Here is a 15527-nt window from a genome sequence, read left to right on the forward strand (position 1 = left end):
GCCAACTTACTCTTACAAAATACATTTTTAATGTTAATGAGATTTTTTTTACTGCATAAATAAAGGTTATATAAAAGTCGCTGCCAAAAACTGATTGCGGCTTGTATCTTGCTACACGAATGTTGTTTGTGGCTCAAGATGACTTTATGTCATCCATAAGGGATGCATTTGACATATGTTTAACATATTATAGCCCAACAAGTTACTTATAGCACTTTAAATATGAGCAATTGCTTTTTGGCAAATACCGGAAATCAGTTTTTGGCAGACAATCACTTTTTGGCACAACACCGGCGCGTCGCGGCCCAACCACGCTCGTCGGTAGCATACTGCTGATCATCTCCGCCGTAATGCCTTTGGGCTTTCTTATGGCCACCGGTCCCACCGTGTATCCGCGTCTTCTTAGATCCCCCGCAGCTTCCTCCGCGCTAATAAGACCATTCCCGAGTCAAAATGAACCCGTATTTTAGCAAGCGGGGTCTGGAACTGGATGGCGTTTTCTTTAAGTACTTTTTTAACCGGGCCGTACTCTTTTCTCTTCATTTGTATGTTTTCGGCATAGTCGTGATCAAAGAAAATCCATTTCTCCTTTATATATGCAGGCTTCTTCCATGCAGCGCGTAGGATTTGTTCTTTAATATTTGACTTTAAGAAGCGCACCACCGTTGATTGAGGGGGCGCCCCCGGCGGCAGCTGCACTCCCAGCGCCCGGTGAGCGCTCTCCATCCCTAGGTTCTTCTCGCTGCCCAAGTCCACGCCGTCCCCCAACTCCGATATCATCATGCTTTCCACATACCTTAGCATGGAGGTGCCTTCTATGTTCTCAGGGATGCCATATATCCGTATGTTATTACGGCGTGAGCGCCTCTCCAAATCCGTAACCTTCTCTTTGAGCTGCCTCTGGTTATCCAGCAGCTGAACAATGGCATCCCTCACTCCAATGTCCCATTTCTCCTTCCCTACCATGTTTCTTTCCATTTCTTCCAGACGTTTCCCCACCTCCTCGATCCTGCTTGTGGCGGCGGTAACCTGTTGATTTATCTCGTGTGTTAACTCGCTCATTTGGGCTTTCATGTCCTCTTTCTAACTTGTTCTCACGAGCGATTCTTCTTCATCTCTGCCTTAAGGTCTTGCATGTCCTCCGCCACTACTTCACTCACCACCTGTCTGAGGGGGCCTAGCGCTGATGTTGTGGCCTCTGCCGCCATCTTCTCGCCCTCTTGCTCGGAGCGTGTTTCATTTGTCTTACTCTCAAGTCGCGTTTCTAAGCTTCGGCCGGGGGCTCGTCCCTTCTTATTTTTTATCTCCGCTCATTATTCTTGAGGGGAAAGTCGCTTTTAATGGATTATATTCTTGAATTGCGGATTATTTTAGCTATCGATGCAGGAGCTCCTGTTTATGCTGCTACTCTCGCCACCATGACACCGGAAGTCCCCCACTTTTAATTCTTAACATTTGTACTATTCTAAAAAATAAATAAATATAGGATTTAGATGATTTCCAAATTGTTGCATTTGTTTTATTTACATTTCATTCAGTTTCCAAATTTATTTGGAATAATTGTAATAACCCAATGAAAAGGTACGGAGCCAAAGAATGCAACAACACAAAGTGCAGTGAACACCTGCATGTTTTATATATTCACCAGACAGTTCATTTGGCTTGACATTTGGTGTTTTTAGTTCGTTTTTACTACAAAGTATTATATGTAAATGTTTCCATGGCTAATTGTCTTTTTTGGAAAGTGTGGACAAACGCCAGGCAGGTTATGAACAAGGTGTGGTAGCAGGGTATAAAGGGCTCACAATTAACCAATTTGTTTGCTGGTTTGCTAGGAGAAGCCACTACTCTTCCATAGAGCGGCCATGTTGAGCTCGTAAATGAAAGCTTTGATAAATAAAAATAATAAAACTTGGGCTGTACTAAATCCTGTCTCTGCCTGCAGTGACTGGAGTCTTGATGCTCACTGACCATTTGACACAGAAGCATGATTAGTTGTTAACGAATAAGACCAAAAACAACGTTGCTTCATGGCACAAATCAAATGCAAATATAAAACGTGAAAATTAGAATAAGTGCAAAACTGTTCTAATATGGGGTTGTTGCTGTGGCATATAAAGCATGTTTTGATTGTAATTTATTTAATCAATAGCGTCAAAAACATAAACTAATCTATGGTAGCTTATTAGAGATTGTTAGCTAATTTTAGATATCATTTTAGATTTTAGATTGGTGGGATCTCGCTAGCTGTGAGCCAAGGAGCTGATGTATTTTATTAATGTAGTTAATTTCCTATTCCCATTCCTGCTCTGGCTGAATTAGGTTGAACTCAAAACAGTCTGACCATCATTTATTTTTCACGCTTTTCTTTCTTTGAATAAAAGATTTTAAAGTAGTTTTTATTTTCTTACTTTGGTTTGTTCAGTCTCATGACTAGATGTAAACGGAAGACCATGAAACAATAACTAAACATGCACCTTATAAGGAGAATGGGACAATAAACAGAGGGAGAATGAAGACATAAATACACATCCAGGATAAGGAGGGGATGGAGAAACAGGCGGGAACACAGCTGGGACTAAACACACATAACGAGACAGAGAGGAAGCAAAACTGAATACACTAAACACAGGACAGAAGACTATCAAAATTCAACAGGAAACAAGAGGCACACACTGAGATACAGACTGACTAAACAGGGAGCAGGGGTAGCAAGAGGCACGACAGGGAAACAAATTAATAGACATGTGAGCTTGGCACAGTGACTTGGGAGACAAAAACACAGATACAAGATTTACTAAACACAAGAGAAGACTAGGCAGTGAGGGAGGGAGAACTATAATCACAAAGAACTGAAGGCAAACCGAAACACACTTTAGACGAAATAATAACGAAGAACCGAAAAACTACAACCTAACCAGAAACTAAATGATCAAATAAGAACACAAAAGTGCAAAAAAACAAAACAAAACACTAAATTTAGAATATTATTTCAGATGCAAAGCAATCCAAAACATAAACTCTGGATCACTGACTCAGGGCCATGACAAATAAAACCTCACAAGTTGAGGACTTACTGTCTTCCTACAGCCAAAAAAAGTGTTCAGTAGTAATCAGTAATAAATAATAAAATTATAAAAATTTGAGTTATAATACCAAATAATGATAATACTGATAAACTGTAATAACAGTGAATAAAAATCTTAATTACATCTCTGTTTTATTTGGAGTCATTGAAACCAGACTGGTGATGACTATACTTTATAGTCTTGTTATATACTTGTTTTACTAATAATACAGTCACTTCAGGCATAACCTTGATTGGTGTTGAAAACACGCAGTTCTTTGAATCTTTGGGCTGAAGGAAGGACAATACTCGGTGTATCAATGCTCAATCAACAATCATTTATTTCCATACAATTCAACAATAAGAGCATTAGAACGTCCGGACGGGAGAGATGCTACCAGAGGGTCAGGCACATGTCTCAAAATGGTGACGGGTTGCTCAGCTTTTTATACTCTCTAGTGGCCCCCAGCTAGTCGTAAAAGCCAAAACATCACATTTTTTCTCTGTTACAGCGCCTAAGTTATGACCTCGGCAGTTGTTTCTCTGCTTTCTGTAAGGTGGGGGTGTGGAATGTGGTCTGTCTATCTCCCCTGTCTTTAGACACAGAGTCTCCTGCTTACAACCTTCTCTTCATGATTCAACAATTAAGCATGTCAAGAAAACAGTGTAACACATTCCCAGCAGATCAAGGATACAGAGTGATGCACATTTATCTAATGAACTAATATGTGAATATGTTCTGTTAACTCAAAAGTATAATGAGAACTAAACTACATACAGATCACACACTCTATTTTAAAGGGTATAATATGATCTACAGCAGTATTCTAATTCAACTACTTTGATTACATATATAAGGTAACATATAATAACAGAATAATATCACAATACCCTCTTTTGATCTCTCATTAAAGAGATCACTAATAACAAGCACTTCAGCGTTGCAAGGTCCAGGTTTTCTTGATCCTGAGGCCCTCTGTCCCCTTTTAACGGGTGGACCATATGGGGGATGACCTCTGTGTTCACGCAGTTCAGATGCAAGCAAAGTTAGATTTACAACCATAACAGCAGTTACAGATGACACTCCCATCACTCCCCATTTTCCCACAGCTTTATTTTGGTGCTCCAGTTTTCCACTCCCATTTTAATGCCCCCTTATACCTTTCAAATGTACTTAGACTAGAACCTCTGTCTAAGGAGCTTTTAACCTTTATTTTTATTGCTGCAGCTACCAGTGTCTTCCAGTTGGGTGATTCTCAGCTTCTTTCTTCGACCTCCGGGGTTAGACCACCCTTTAGTCATTGCACAGTTCTGGGGATTATTCTGCCCCGATTTCAAACAAGGATCTGTGTGTTTTGGGTTCACCGGCGTGTCCCCCTTTTTGCCAAGAGCCTCTCGAACCTCGTTGGTCTGGTGTTCCTGGTTTTCGCCAACCCCTTCATGGTTATTGCTGTGTTTGTGGGATCCATCTTCTCCAGGAGCCCAAACGTCATGACACTTGACCCCAGTTGCTGTCTCGGCAGTCCCTACATCTGTCTCTGCTGTGAAGGGTCCTCACATCTCTGTGTCCCCGTCTGGTGTCTCTTCCTTTCTCTGCAAGAGACAGAAAACCAAAACACCTCTCTCCCTAGCCTTGATAATCTAATATTGTTATCCATTGTTCTTCTAATGATTCAAATTTGGTTTAAAATATTATGTTCAGGACTTATTCTAATCATAATCTATGTGTGTGTAAAAGAAATAAAAAATTAGTGAACCCTTTCTAAGTCTAACACATTATAAGCTTAAGTTTTACCATCGCTAATTTATTAAACACACAAATAAAGTCATAAAATGTTCATAACACCATTGTTTGATGTTCGGACTCAACTCCCCCTTTTTGACACACTCCCATGTGTCAATTCATTGGAGCTAGACACTTAAAAGAGAAGGTTAGTGACATCATATCTGGTAACTGGTCCATCCAGAGCTGTAACATTTTGAAATGTACATACAACAAGCCAAACCACACCTTGGTCACACCAACCCTTTTCTGCCCCGAAGATGTCCAATGCCATCCTAGTATGGACTGTCAAAAGTGGCTTTAACGCTGACTATCCTGACAATCCATTATATAACGTTTCCTGGTCAGATTTGCCAATCTCTGCACCAGGGTTTTAAACTTTTCGCCATTTCCATTAGTTGTTATTTTTATTTAGTTTTGACTCCAGATTTTCAATTTTTACCAGTTGTAATTAGTTTTTACCAATTCTTTGCTAGTTTAGTGTAGTTTTTATTTTCTGAAAATCCTTAGTTTCAATTTAGTTTTATTTGTGTTTTGCAAAAATTAAGTGTAACAAAATCCCAGTTCCATCATATCAGTCATGCTCTTCTGGTTATCCTTGGGTGTTGAGACTAATAACTATTAACTCTTGCCGCACCGAGTGGTCCTAATTTTGGTTGGAGTGAATTGATAACCTTTTGAAGGCGATTGTTTCACACCTTTATTTAGATGTCCCAGTCCTGTTGTCTCGGGATACATCACGCTGCCTTATCTGGGGTTAGCTGTTTTCTGGGGATGCGGGTTGAGTGGGTGAGCTCTTCAAGGAGGGGGAGTGTGCTCCCCCTGATGAGGTCTTCTAGGTAAGCTAGATTAACCTTCTTGTGTGAGCTTTTCAAGTGCACTTTAAGGTTAGTGGGACTTTTAGTTTTATAAATGTCCCTCATGACCCCCTGATGACCCAGTATTTCATTTTTGCACACTGTAGTACACATTTTAGTTTTTGCTTGTAGCTCGCATACTCTACTTGCCACTCCTCTAATTCCTGATGTTTCTTAGAGAGGGCAACAGTACCTTTAAAATTATATCACATGTGTGGGGGTGTGGCCTTGCCAATTGTTTTGCCCACCTTTTCAAAATGGCTGGCGTGCCCACAAGCACATTTCATGGAAAAAGAAAGGTAAGCTTGATATTTACATTTAAAATGTTTTGTTAAACTCAGATTTTTATTTTATTCTTTTTGCAAGTACCCCTCCTCGGTGGCGAGAAACTGTTGGTGTGGTCAAGTGGGTGCTCTAGAAACAAACGCTCAGGACAGAACAGTTATCAGTCATGTACTTCCTACAAATTTTGCATATGTTTTATTCCATATTGATCCTCTGAGTGTAATGGTACATTTTAATTTGAATTTATCCAAACTAAACACAATATTTTCTTTATTTACTTTGCTCTTGTTCTTTTGCAGTACCACATCCTATCAAATGTCCCTGTCGATTATATTCTACATTTAATAACTTACTATTTCAAGTGAGAACCTAAATCATGTGGACCAATGTTTATTATTGCATATCTCTATTCTGAATGTGGCCAGTCATTCATAGGTATTGTTCAATTTTGGCGATTTTCCTCTATAAAATTTAATTGACTTTTTACAGTGGCCTGCTATGGTTAATAATAACATATTCCAGTCATGAGTGATATCAATAGTTATCTCCACTGTAGCATTTGGCATTCCCAATAATATAACATGATACCTTAATCAAAACACAGCTAATATAGCACAGTTTTCTTAATGCAAACATCAGTAACTCAAAATCAGCAACCACAGTGTTAAGTCTGCAGTTCATACTTATGTGAAGCTAGAGTCTCCTCCTCCAGTCTCTCTTATCCTCCTGCTCCTGAAAAAACAAAACAAAACAAAGCGAAGCATCCACCCTTCTCTTGTCGGCTGGGTGAATTGTTTATTGGCATTTACTAATCCTAAAGTTGGTGCAGTCATTGTCTCAGTATCAAGTCAGTCAAAGCTTTTAGTCGTCAGTCCATCACAGTCCATTCACATGCATACCTCCATACACATTCATACCAGATGTTGCTGATAATGGAGTCTCACGCGCAACCTATTCGAGCATCCATCACCAGCAAGATGACGTCATCATTTTAAAGGAAAACAATTCCTTGTTGTTTTTTTTTTGGGCCGGATTGACTCGGTGCAATCCTTTTAGACTCAGAACTTCTCAGTGTTCCCTATAAGTGAATTTCTCCCAAGCCAATTACAATCATGGAGAAGCACACTTTGCAACTGTTTACAGTAATAATATTTTATAGCGCTTTAAATTTCAATCTTTCAGGCCTTGTTTAAAGAGCTGATTGTTAAATCATGAACTCACAAAATATCAACATATCACCACCGGTGGATCACACCTCTCAGATGTTTTTTCTCCAGTGCACTGTAACAAAAACGAAAACAGACATAACCAACAAAACACTAACAACAATAACACAAACTAGGGCCCGTTGCAGACATGTCCAAGCATAAAACTATCCCTCTCTCGCTTACGAGACAGAACACAAGCCAAAGCTCACTGATAAAATCAAGCTAGCGCTAAACCAAAACCAAACAATCAACCAGAAATTCACAGGAACATTTTGCTTCCTGCCGGGACAATATTGTGTGGGAATGAGAACCTCAGGTGCCGTAACACCTTTTGTTCCTCCTTGAATTAAAACTCAATCACAGAAAATGCCGTACTCCAACCTAAACTTACACTATTAATTCATCAATTTCACTCTGTGCCACTGTTCCTCATCAGGGCTGTGTGAAGCACAGCAAAGAATTCAGTCAAGGCCTTGAGCCATAAACAGACATCACGCACAGACATTGTTTTCATAACCAAACCGTTTTAGAGCTTATTCCTAAAATCTACATAAATGCCTTCTAGGTGACATATAACACATTCTAAGTATTTAATGGTAATCAATGGCTCCTCATAAAAATTATGCATTGGGATGTTTGTGTGCAGCATTTTGCATATCAGCATAAGCAAAGCATTCTTCATTGCATCAGCGTGTGTGTGTGTGTGTGTGTATGTGTGTGTGTGTGTGTAGTTTCTCTTCATTCTGAGTCAGTGCATGTAGATGTGTGTGTTTGTGTGGGTGTTTGTGTTCATCACTTTCCTGTTCTGGTGTTCTGGGTAAACCACGGCCTGAAGCGTGCCCTGGGGTCCTGCCCCCCTCCTTTTTCAGTTTGTTTGCGACCATTGCTGCTGCTGCTGCTGCTCAAAATTCAGTCCGTCCTGGTTCTGACCCCAATTGGGGCGGTCCTTTCTCCAGTGTCGATGTTCACCGCAGGTAAAACCTGCATCTTCTTCTGTGTTTTTGTCCATTCTGAGGTGCCTTCTGTCCTCAGTTACTCCTCTTGTCTCGGTCACGCCCTTTTTCGCCACCCGATCATCCGTGTTGGTCCATCACTGTCCTGCACAGTGTGAATGCAAAGTTATCAAGGTCAGCATTCTTTCGCTCGGCCTTACTTGTCATTCGGGCTTGGCGGGCGTCTCGTCACAGCTCTGTCAGCTGACGCAGTCTGGGAATTTTCCCCCGTGTAGTGAAACGGGCCTTAGGTTTAGTGCTCTCCGTCTCGGCTGCATGAGATCACATTCCTGCAGGTCTGTTGACATTCTCAGGTCGTTGTTGTGGGTCCAGCTGTTGCAGCATTTGGTCAGTGTCACGTATGGGGGAGAGCAGGAGTCCAGTCAGCCTCGGCTTTCAGGGCCGGCAAAGCAGCCTGTAATTAAATATGTATAGAAAAAACAAAAACAAAAACAAAACAAAACAAAAACAAACAAAAAACAAAAACAAACGAACAGGAAAATGTTGTTGTGTTGGCTGTGTTATTCAGAGGGGAGGCAATGGGGCCAGGCCCTGTGTCAGCCTTCTCTCCCCCTTTTTTTGTTTTTTGTCTCCCGATATAATCAACTCCTAACCCACCAAGTTGACAGGACAACACCGGTATATGTTAAAATTCTTAAGATCATGTTTAAAAGCCCAAAAAGGAACTTTCTTTCATTCAGTAATCACTTTTATTAATCAATCAACAGAAAACATGTCACAATTTGAATCTTTTAACCACTAAATTTGTTGTGTCTTGCCTGGTTGGTTAGACCAGTGTTCCTTTTTTTTTTTTCTTTTTTAGTTAAATTGTTGTCCTGCAACCCAGAGGGTTTCTTTGTCAGTAATGTATAGACTTCATCATTTAAGTATGTTAATTTTTCTTTAACCTTGCTGGAAAATCTTCACGTGTTCATGAGTGTAAGCTGTTTCTTCATTGCGTGTATGTGCATTTGTATAAAAGCAGGTTAATTTTATCTTTTCTCAAACTAGGCGTTACCTTAAAAGGAGCCTTTCTCTCAGATTTCTCTGCTTGTGTGTGTTTTTGTTTCACCTTTTTGTTGTGATGCTCCGGACGCCTTCCCAACCTCCACAAGTCCGTTGGCCCCAATTTTATGTGTTAAAACTTCTCTTAATTTCTCCTCTAATTCTCTCCTCGCTGCTGTCTTTTTCACAGCTGCTGATTCGTGCTGGGTGTGGTTCCCATTACCTATAATTTTGCTTCGGCCGCTGTGCTTGTGGGGGCAGTTGGTCCAGGTCCGCAGCTTCCTGTATTAACACACTAAGAGATTTATTTTAATTTCATTTTCATCACTTTTAAACCGATAAGCAGGCAACACGCCTACCTTGACAGCGTAAACTGTACGCCAGTCTCCCAACACATTCCTCTCTGTACTCCTCCATAATTCTCCACTGCACACCTCTTACTATCTCTCCTTTTTATTTTTATTACACCACAGAGTAATACACCCAATTATGCCCATCTATCTCTATGTGGCTCCAAATTCCCTCTTTATTTTAATTTCACACTCGTCAGGGGACAGGCACACAACAATTTCAACCACTGAAACGAGGAATTCAACCTTTTTATATTTCTTTACTAATCTAGACTCAACGTTTGTTCGCAAAATGTGTCTTGTTCTAGTCCGGAAATAAATGTGAACCCGTGATTACACGGCCGTTCCAGTGTTATTTCCGTAGCTATGCGGGGCCCCTCACCTCCCCAAGTCACCACCTCGGCACCCGGACAACGCCGGTCCTGGCCACGCGTCCACGGACAGGAGGGTCGCCACTCCTAGGGCAAAGTTCCACAGGTACACTAGGCATCAACCTTTGATCCTAAAATGTGTATTTGCTCTAATGTCCTCCTAATCAAACACATTAACCGTCACTGTCACTGTGTTCACGCTTCACACTCCACACAAAAACACACTCAGAGCGCGCCTCACTCACACTCTCACTCAGTGCGCGCTTCACCCACAAGACAGCACCCAGAGCGCGCCTCGCAGCTTCACACACACTCTCTCACCCAGAGCGCGCTTTGACACTCACACACAACACTTTTCCTCAGCGGGAATTTTACACAGAAACCTCTGAGCTCAACTATTAGATTTTCTTAAAGCACACTGCACCATAGACCAAAATACCCCTTTCTCTGCGCTTATGACCGCCACCACGGGGCAAAGTCGCATCATAAAAGTGATGCTTGCATCCCCGAAGTTATACCTGACATCATAAACCAGGTGTTGCTATGTACTTAAATTTTTACTTTGTATTATGACCGCAGCCCTTTATACTCGACTGACGCCACAAACCACCGTCAAAACCTCTATCAAATGTACTAAAACTAGCACCAACCACTACTGCACTTCACGGCCGCACCACCGGAACACGCCGTATCATAAACCAAACCTACGGACGTGTTTCGCTCTCGCGTTGCCAGCGTCCAACTGCACCGTGAAGCCAGCATCTGCTTGTCCTTAAATCAACTTCTATTTCATAGCCGGCAAAAGCCAGGACATCACTGACACCATAAACAAAATAAACAAACCTCGACTTCAATGTACTGAACTAATGGCCGCGTCTTCAGAATAAATTCTAATGTATTATTGCTACAGAAGCCAGTATTAGACAAAATTAAATGTGGAAGGTAAAGTGGCTGCAACTAGTCCAACGTAGTATGTTATTAGTATCTCGGTAGAAGCAGATTACTGCAACTAGACCAACGTAGTATGTTATTAGTATCTCGGTAGAAGCAGTTTATTTAACACACTGGAATTCAGCCTCAACTTATGTTGTTAGTATCTTGCGCCAAAAACCAGACACCGACAAATTTACTGTGAAAATACATGTGACTCAGCGAACAGATTAATTTGGAAAGCCCAATATGCACATTTGGTATTTATAATACAACAGGCTGTGCTTACCTTTTTATTTTTGGACCGGTCCTCTGTTCACCTCGCCTCACGATCTCACCAAAGGTCAAATCTACACCTCCTCAGCACACCAAAGATCCGGGTCACACGGCACCAAGTTGTTGAAAACACGCAGTTCTTTGAATCTTTGGGCTGAAGGAAGGACAATACTCGGTGTATCAATGCTCAATCAACAATCATTTATTTCCATACAATTCAACAATAAGAGCATTAGAACGTCCGGACGGGAGAGATGCTACCAGAGGGTCAGGCACATGTCTCAAAATGGTGACGGGTTGCTCAGCTTTTTATAGTCTCTAGTGGCCCCCAGCTAGTCGTAAAAGCCAAAACATCACATTTTTCTCTGTTACAGCGCCTAAGTTATGACCTCGGCAGTTGTTTCTCTGCTTTCTGTAAGGTGGGGGTGTGGAATGTGGTCTGTCTATCTCCCCTGTCTTTAGACACAGAGTCTCCTGCTTACAACCTTCTCTTCATGATTCAACAATTAAGCATGTCAAGAAAACAGTGTAACACATTCCCAGCAGATCAAGGATACAGAGTGATGCACATTTATCTAATGAACTAATATGTGAATATGTTCTGTTAACTCAAAAGTATAATGAGAACTAAACTACATACAGATCACACACTCTATTTTAAAGGGTATAATATGATCTACAGCAGTATTCTAATTCAACTACTTTGATTACATATATAAGGTAACATATAATAACAGAATAATATCACATTGGCTCATGTACGATAATAACCTATGCCAGGTATGAGCCTATTCGGTGGAACCTGTCGATTTAAGCAACAGCTAAAGCTTGTGTATTTAAAGTTACTGCAAACCTGCCATCTAGTGATTGAACTCAAAAGTGCAACCAATCCGTATTTCACTGATAAAGGAGTGTTTAGTTTCACTAACACCCGCGTATAATTAAAGAAAGTTACAATTAAAGACAGATGATTTTACACAAGTGTTTTTCCCCCTCTTTCTTTATTTTACTTTTCTGTTTGGTCAGGTGGAACCTTTACACCACAGCATAAGTTGTTTCAGGACGGGATTCTGCCACGTACTCCCGGTAAACGCCAATGTTATGTGCGCATTTGTTTTTTTCGCCGACTGGAAACACGTTTATGCTATAAGTTTGTGCTTGACACGCCGGTCTCTTTGATTTAAACTTGAAGGTGTGGAGCCTGTCATCTGGTAAAAATGTCGGAGCAGTTGTTGCAGTGGTGTGTGGAACAGTTACATCACAAGTTTGGATTGGAGGCGGGTGAAGAAATCGTCCAGTAAGAAAATTTTACCTGCCTGTTATTACTGTCTGCCGTCTGGCTAATTGTAGCATCTGCAGATCAGCTAACTAGTAAGCTAGGCTGCGCTATGGTGTACTTATGTATGTATATGACGTGTCGTTGTCGTTTTTGATACAGCTAATTAATTGTGACACTACAGCTGTATGCCAGTGTATTGACTATTTAGTGGCTCACCGTGAACAAGCTGTTTTGGCTAAAAAGTCAGATTAAACCTTTTTCTACATGACAAGTGTCGAGTGGGACTTTGTGTCTTTATGTATTTTTATTTGTTTTAACTATTAAAAATCTACACACATGGTTTACGTGGTTTACATGGTTAGTGTATGTAAGCGAAACAGTGAACATAGTTTTCTGTTGAGAAATCATAACGTTTTTCATTTGGCAGGTAATAAGCAAATGATATGGACACTAAACCAAGCAAAGTTAGAGTCCACCCATCAGATCAACAGCCTGAAAGCTGATAGTTTATCATAAAGACAGAGATGAAGAACTGCATAAACGTGTACCCTAAAATAAGCAACTTTAACCAATTATATATGAAAAGCTTTTCGTGGACTAATATGGTAAATGGACTGGTATTTATATAGCTACAGTATATATTACTACAAGTTTTGTTCACCCAACCACACACACATTCGTACAAATGCTTTTTTTTTTATACCTAAGCTCCTGATATATTAGCATACTTCTAAAATTACTGAAAGACACATATTTTAAAAGTAATTGATAATTAAATGACAGTTCGTCGCTATTTCTGGTCTTTTAAAATGTTAGGCAATGAATTTGTATAGAAACGTCAATAAATGAAGTTGTGGTGTTGTATTTCCAAGATATATTCTATCAATCGAGAAGGCTGAAGAGATTGAGGAATATGTGGGAGACCTCCTGCAGGGTACAGATGGGGAAAAGGGGCAGTTCATTAACGAGCTCCTCAGCAGATGGAAGAAGACTCAAAGACAGGCAGCAGATACCACAGGTCTTTTCATTCTCAAAGAATCTGTTTCATCACCAGGTAAGAAACAAATTTCATTCAGATAGACTACATAAAAGGAACTACAGTAAAAAAAAACGCCTCAGTTGCTCTGAAACAACGTTGATGAAGGTAATTTTTAAAAATATTTTAGATGCACAAGATATGACCCGAGATACCCAGAAGAAATCTAAACGAAAAGGACGCAACAAACAGGAGGTGATGACCGTGAGCCAAGCAGAACCTGTGCCAGAAGCTGTAAAAACCCCCATTGATCTGATGAGGGTGAGTACAAATAATGCCACACTTTTGTTGTCTTCTCACCTGCTTTATGGAGATAATTTGTTACCAAATTGACAGAACTTATAAAATACCAGTCAGACGTTTGGACATGCCTACTCATCAGTGTGTGATTTTCTTCTTTCTTTTGTTTTATTTTAATTTTTAAAAAAATATTTTTTACATTGTAGAACAATATGGACATCAAACCTGTGAAGTAACTTAATATGGTAGTCAGATGGGATGGTGTGTCAATTCAGTGCATTCACAGCCTTTCACAATATCCATATCTAACAAAGACATAAAACTGCATTCATCAAAGCAACGGACAGATTTCCACTGGTGTAATATCCAGTTCAGTAATGAGCAGACTTCTAAAATTACTTGTAACTCTGTTTCTTGTTGTTTAAAGTAGTGGATTTTGCTTTTGCTATTCAGTCATGAAGGGCTGAGTCACAGACATGCTTTTTAATGTTTAATCATTTTTATCTTTTTATGGCCTGTTGATAGAATCTCGCTTATGGCATCCCAAATCCTGCTTTGAATAATTTAAAGTAAACTTTGTTTTCTCTTCATATATTCAGGTGATATTTCTGCGTTCTGATACAAAAAAGAATAAAAATAATAAAGAATCCTTAAAAAAAAAAAAAAAAAGCGGGATCCAAACTTGTAACTGATATCAATATCATGTTTATTTGTACATGTCCTGTGCCATTTTTATTGTTGTGTTCATTTGTTAAACAGATGTCTTCCTTTCTACTTCTCTTCATTCAATTGTTCTTCAGGCCCAGGAAAATAGTAATACATCATCATCAAAGAAGAAAACAAAGTTTGTCAATCTCTACGCTAAAGAGGGTCAGGACAGGCTGGCTGTGTTACTCCCAGGTCGGCATGCTTGTGAATGCCTTGCCCAAAAGCACAAGCTTATTAACAACTGCATCACCTGTGGCCGTATTGTGTGTGAGCAAGAGGGCTCAGGACCCTGTTTCTTCTGTGGCAGCCTGGTACATATCACTTTAAGTCCTTAGATTGCGTTGTTGTTTTGGGGCTTTTTTTGTCATTCTTCTTGTGCTAAAAGTGTTTTCTGATTAAGGTCTGCACAAAAGAAGAACAGGAGATCCTCCAACGAGACTCCAACAAAAGCCAGAAACTAAGAAAGAAGCTCATGGGCGGTGAGGGTCTTAAGTAGTCAGGACTTATGAAAAGAAACTCTTTGAAAAGATCAACTGGTTTGATACTGTGAGTTTGTTTTTATTTTGGTGACAGACTTCGGAGAAAGAGAATATCTCTCACACCAAGAGGCCACGATGAAGGCTGGGCTGGAGAAAGCAATTCAGCACAAAGACAAACTGCTGGAATATGACAGAAATAGGTATCATAAAACACACAGTTAAGAAAAGAGCTTTACAAGAATGGATAGGTTTACTGCTCTGTGTGCAGTGTTTACACTTTAACAGGACATTTTGATTGCTGTTGAAGATAGTGATGAAAGTTGGTAATAACACTTCACTGCCTCCCTTTAACCCCAGTATCAGAAGAACACAGGTTCTGGATGACGAGTCTGATTACTTTGCCACTGAATCCAATCAGTGGTTGTCACCCAATGAGCGAGAGAAACTGAAGAAAAAGGAAGAGGAGCTGAGAGAGCTTCGCCATGCCTCTCGCAAAGACAGGAAGATCACACTTGACTTTGCTGGTAGACAAGTAATTGAAGAGGGAAACAACCTGAATGAGTATTACAACAAGTAAGATAATCTGACAGCACCTGAATCACAACAGCAATTCCAGATTTATGTTATGTGGTTGTGTTAAACAGCCAGACTTTCTGAAATG

At 40.2% G+C, this 15527-nt stretch overlaps 1 protein-coding gene across 1 annotated transcript in view; it reads left to right on the forward strand.

Moving 5' to 3' along the window:
* Positions 1-12222: 12222 nt before the first annotated feature.
* The window catches only part of trip4 (thyroid hormone receptor interactor 4), an 87040-nt gene continuing 83735 nt past the window's right edge, over positions 12223-15527 (forward strand). Inside the window, exons 1-7 of the mRNA XM_085405960.1 lie at positions 12223-12421; positions 13276-13457; positions 13570-13700; positions 14480-14698; positions 14788-14866; positions 14961-15066; positions 15224-15439. Of these exons, the coding sequence (XP_085262086.1) occupies positions 12342-12421; positions 13276-13457; positions 13570-13700; positions 14480-14698; positions 14788-14866; positions 14961-15066; positions 15224-15439 (1013 nt within the window). The 5' untranslated portion in view covers positions 12223-12341. The remainder of the gene's footprint in view (positions 12422-13275; positions 13458-13569; positions 13701-14479; positions 14699-14787; positions 14867-14960; positions 15067-15223; positions 15440-15527) is intronic.

This window comes from Rhamphochromis longiceps, linkage group LG1 (genome assembly GCF_057381845.1).
Source record: "Rhamphochromis longiceps isolate RC_006_pf linkage group LG1, R_longiceps_female_GT1.1, whole genome shotgun sequence".
In the NCBI taxonomy this organism is placed as follows: Eukaryota; Metazoa; Chordata; class Actinopteri; order Cichliformes; family Cichlidae; genus Rhamphochromis; species Rhamphochromis longiceps.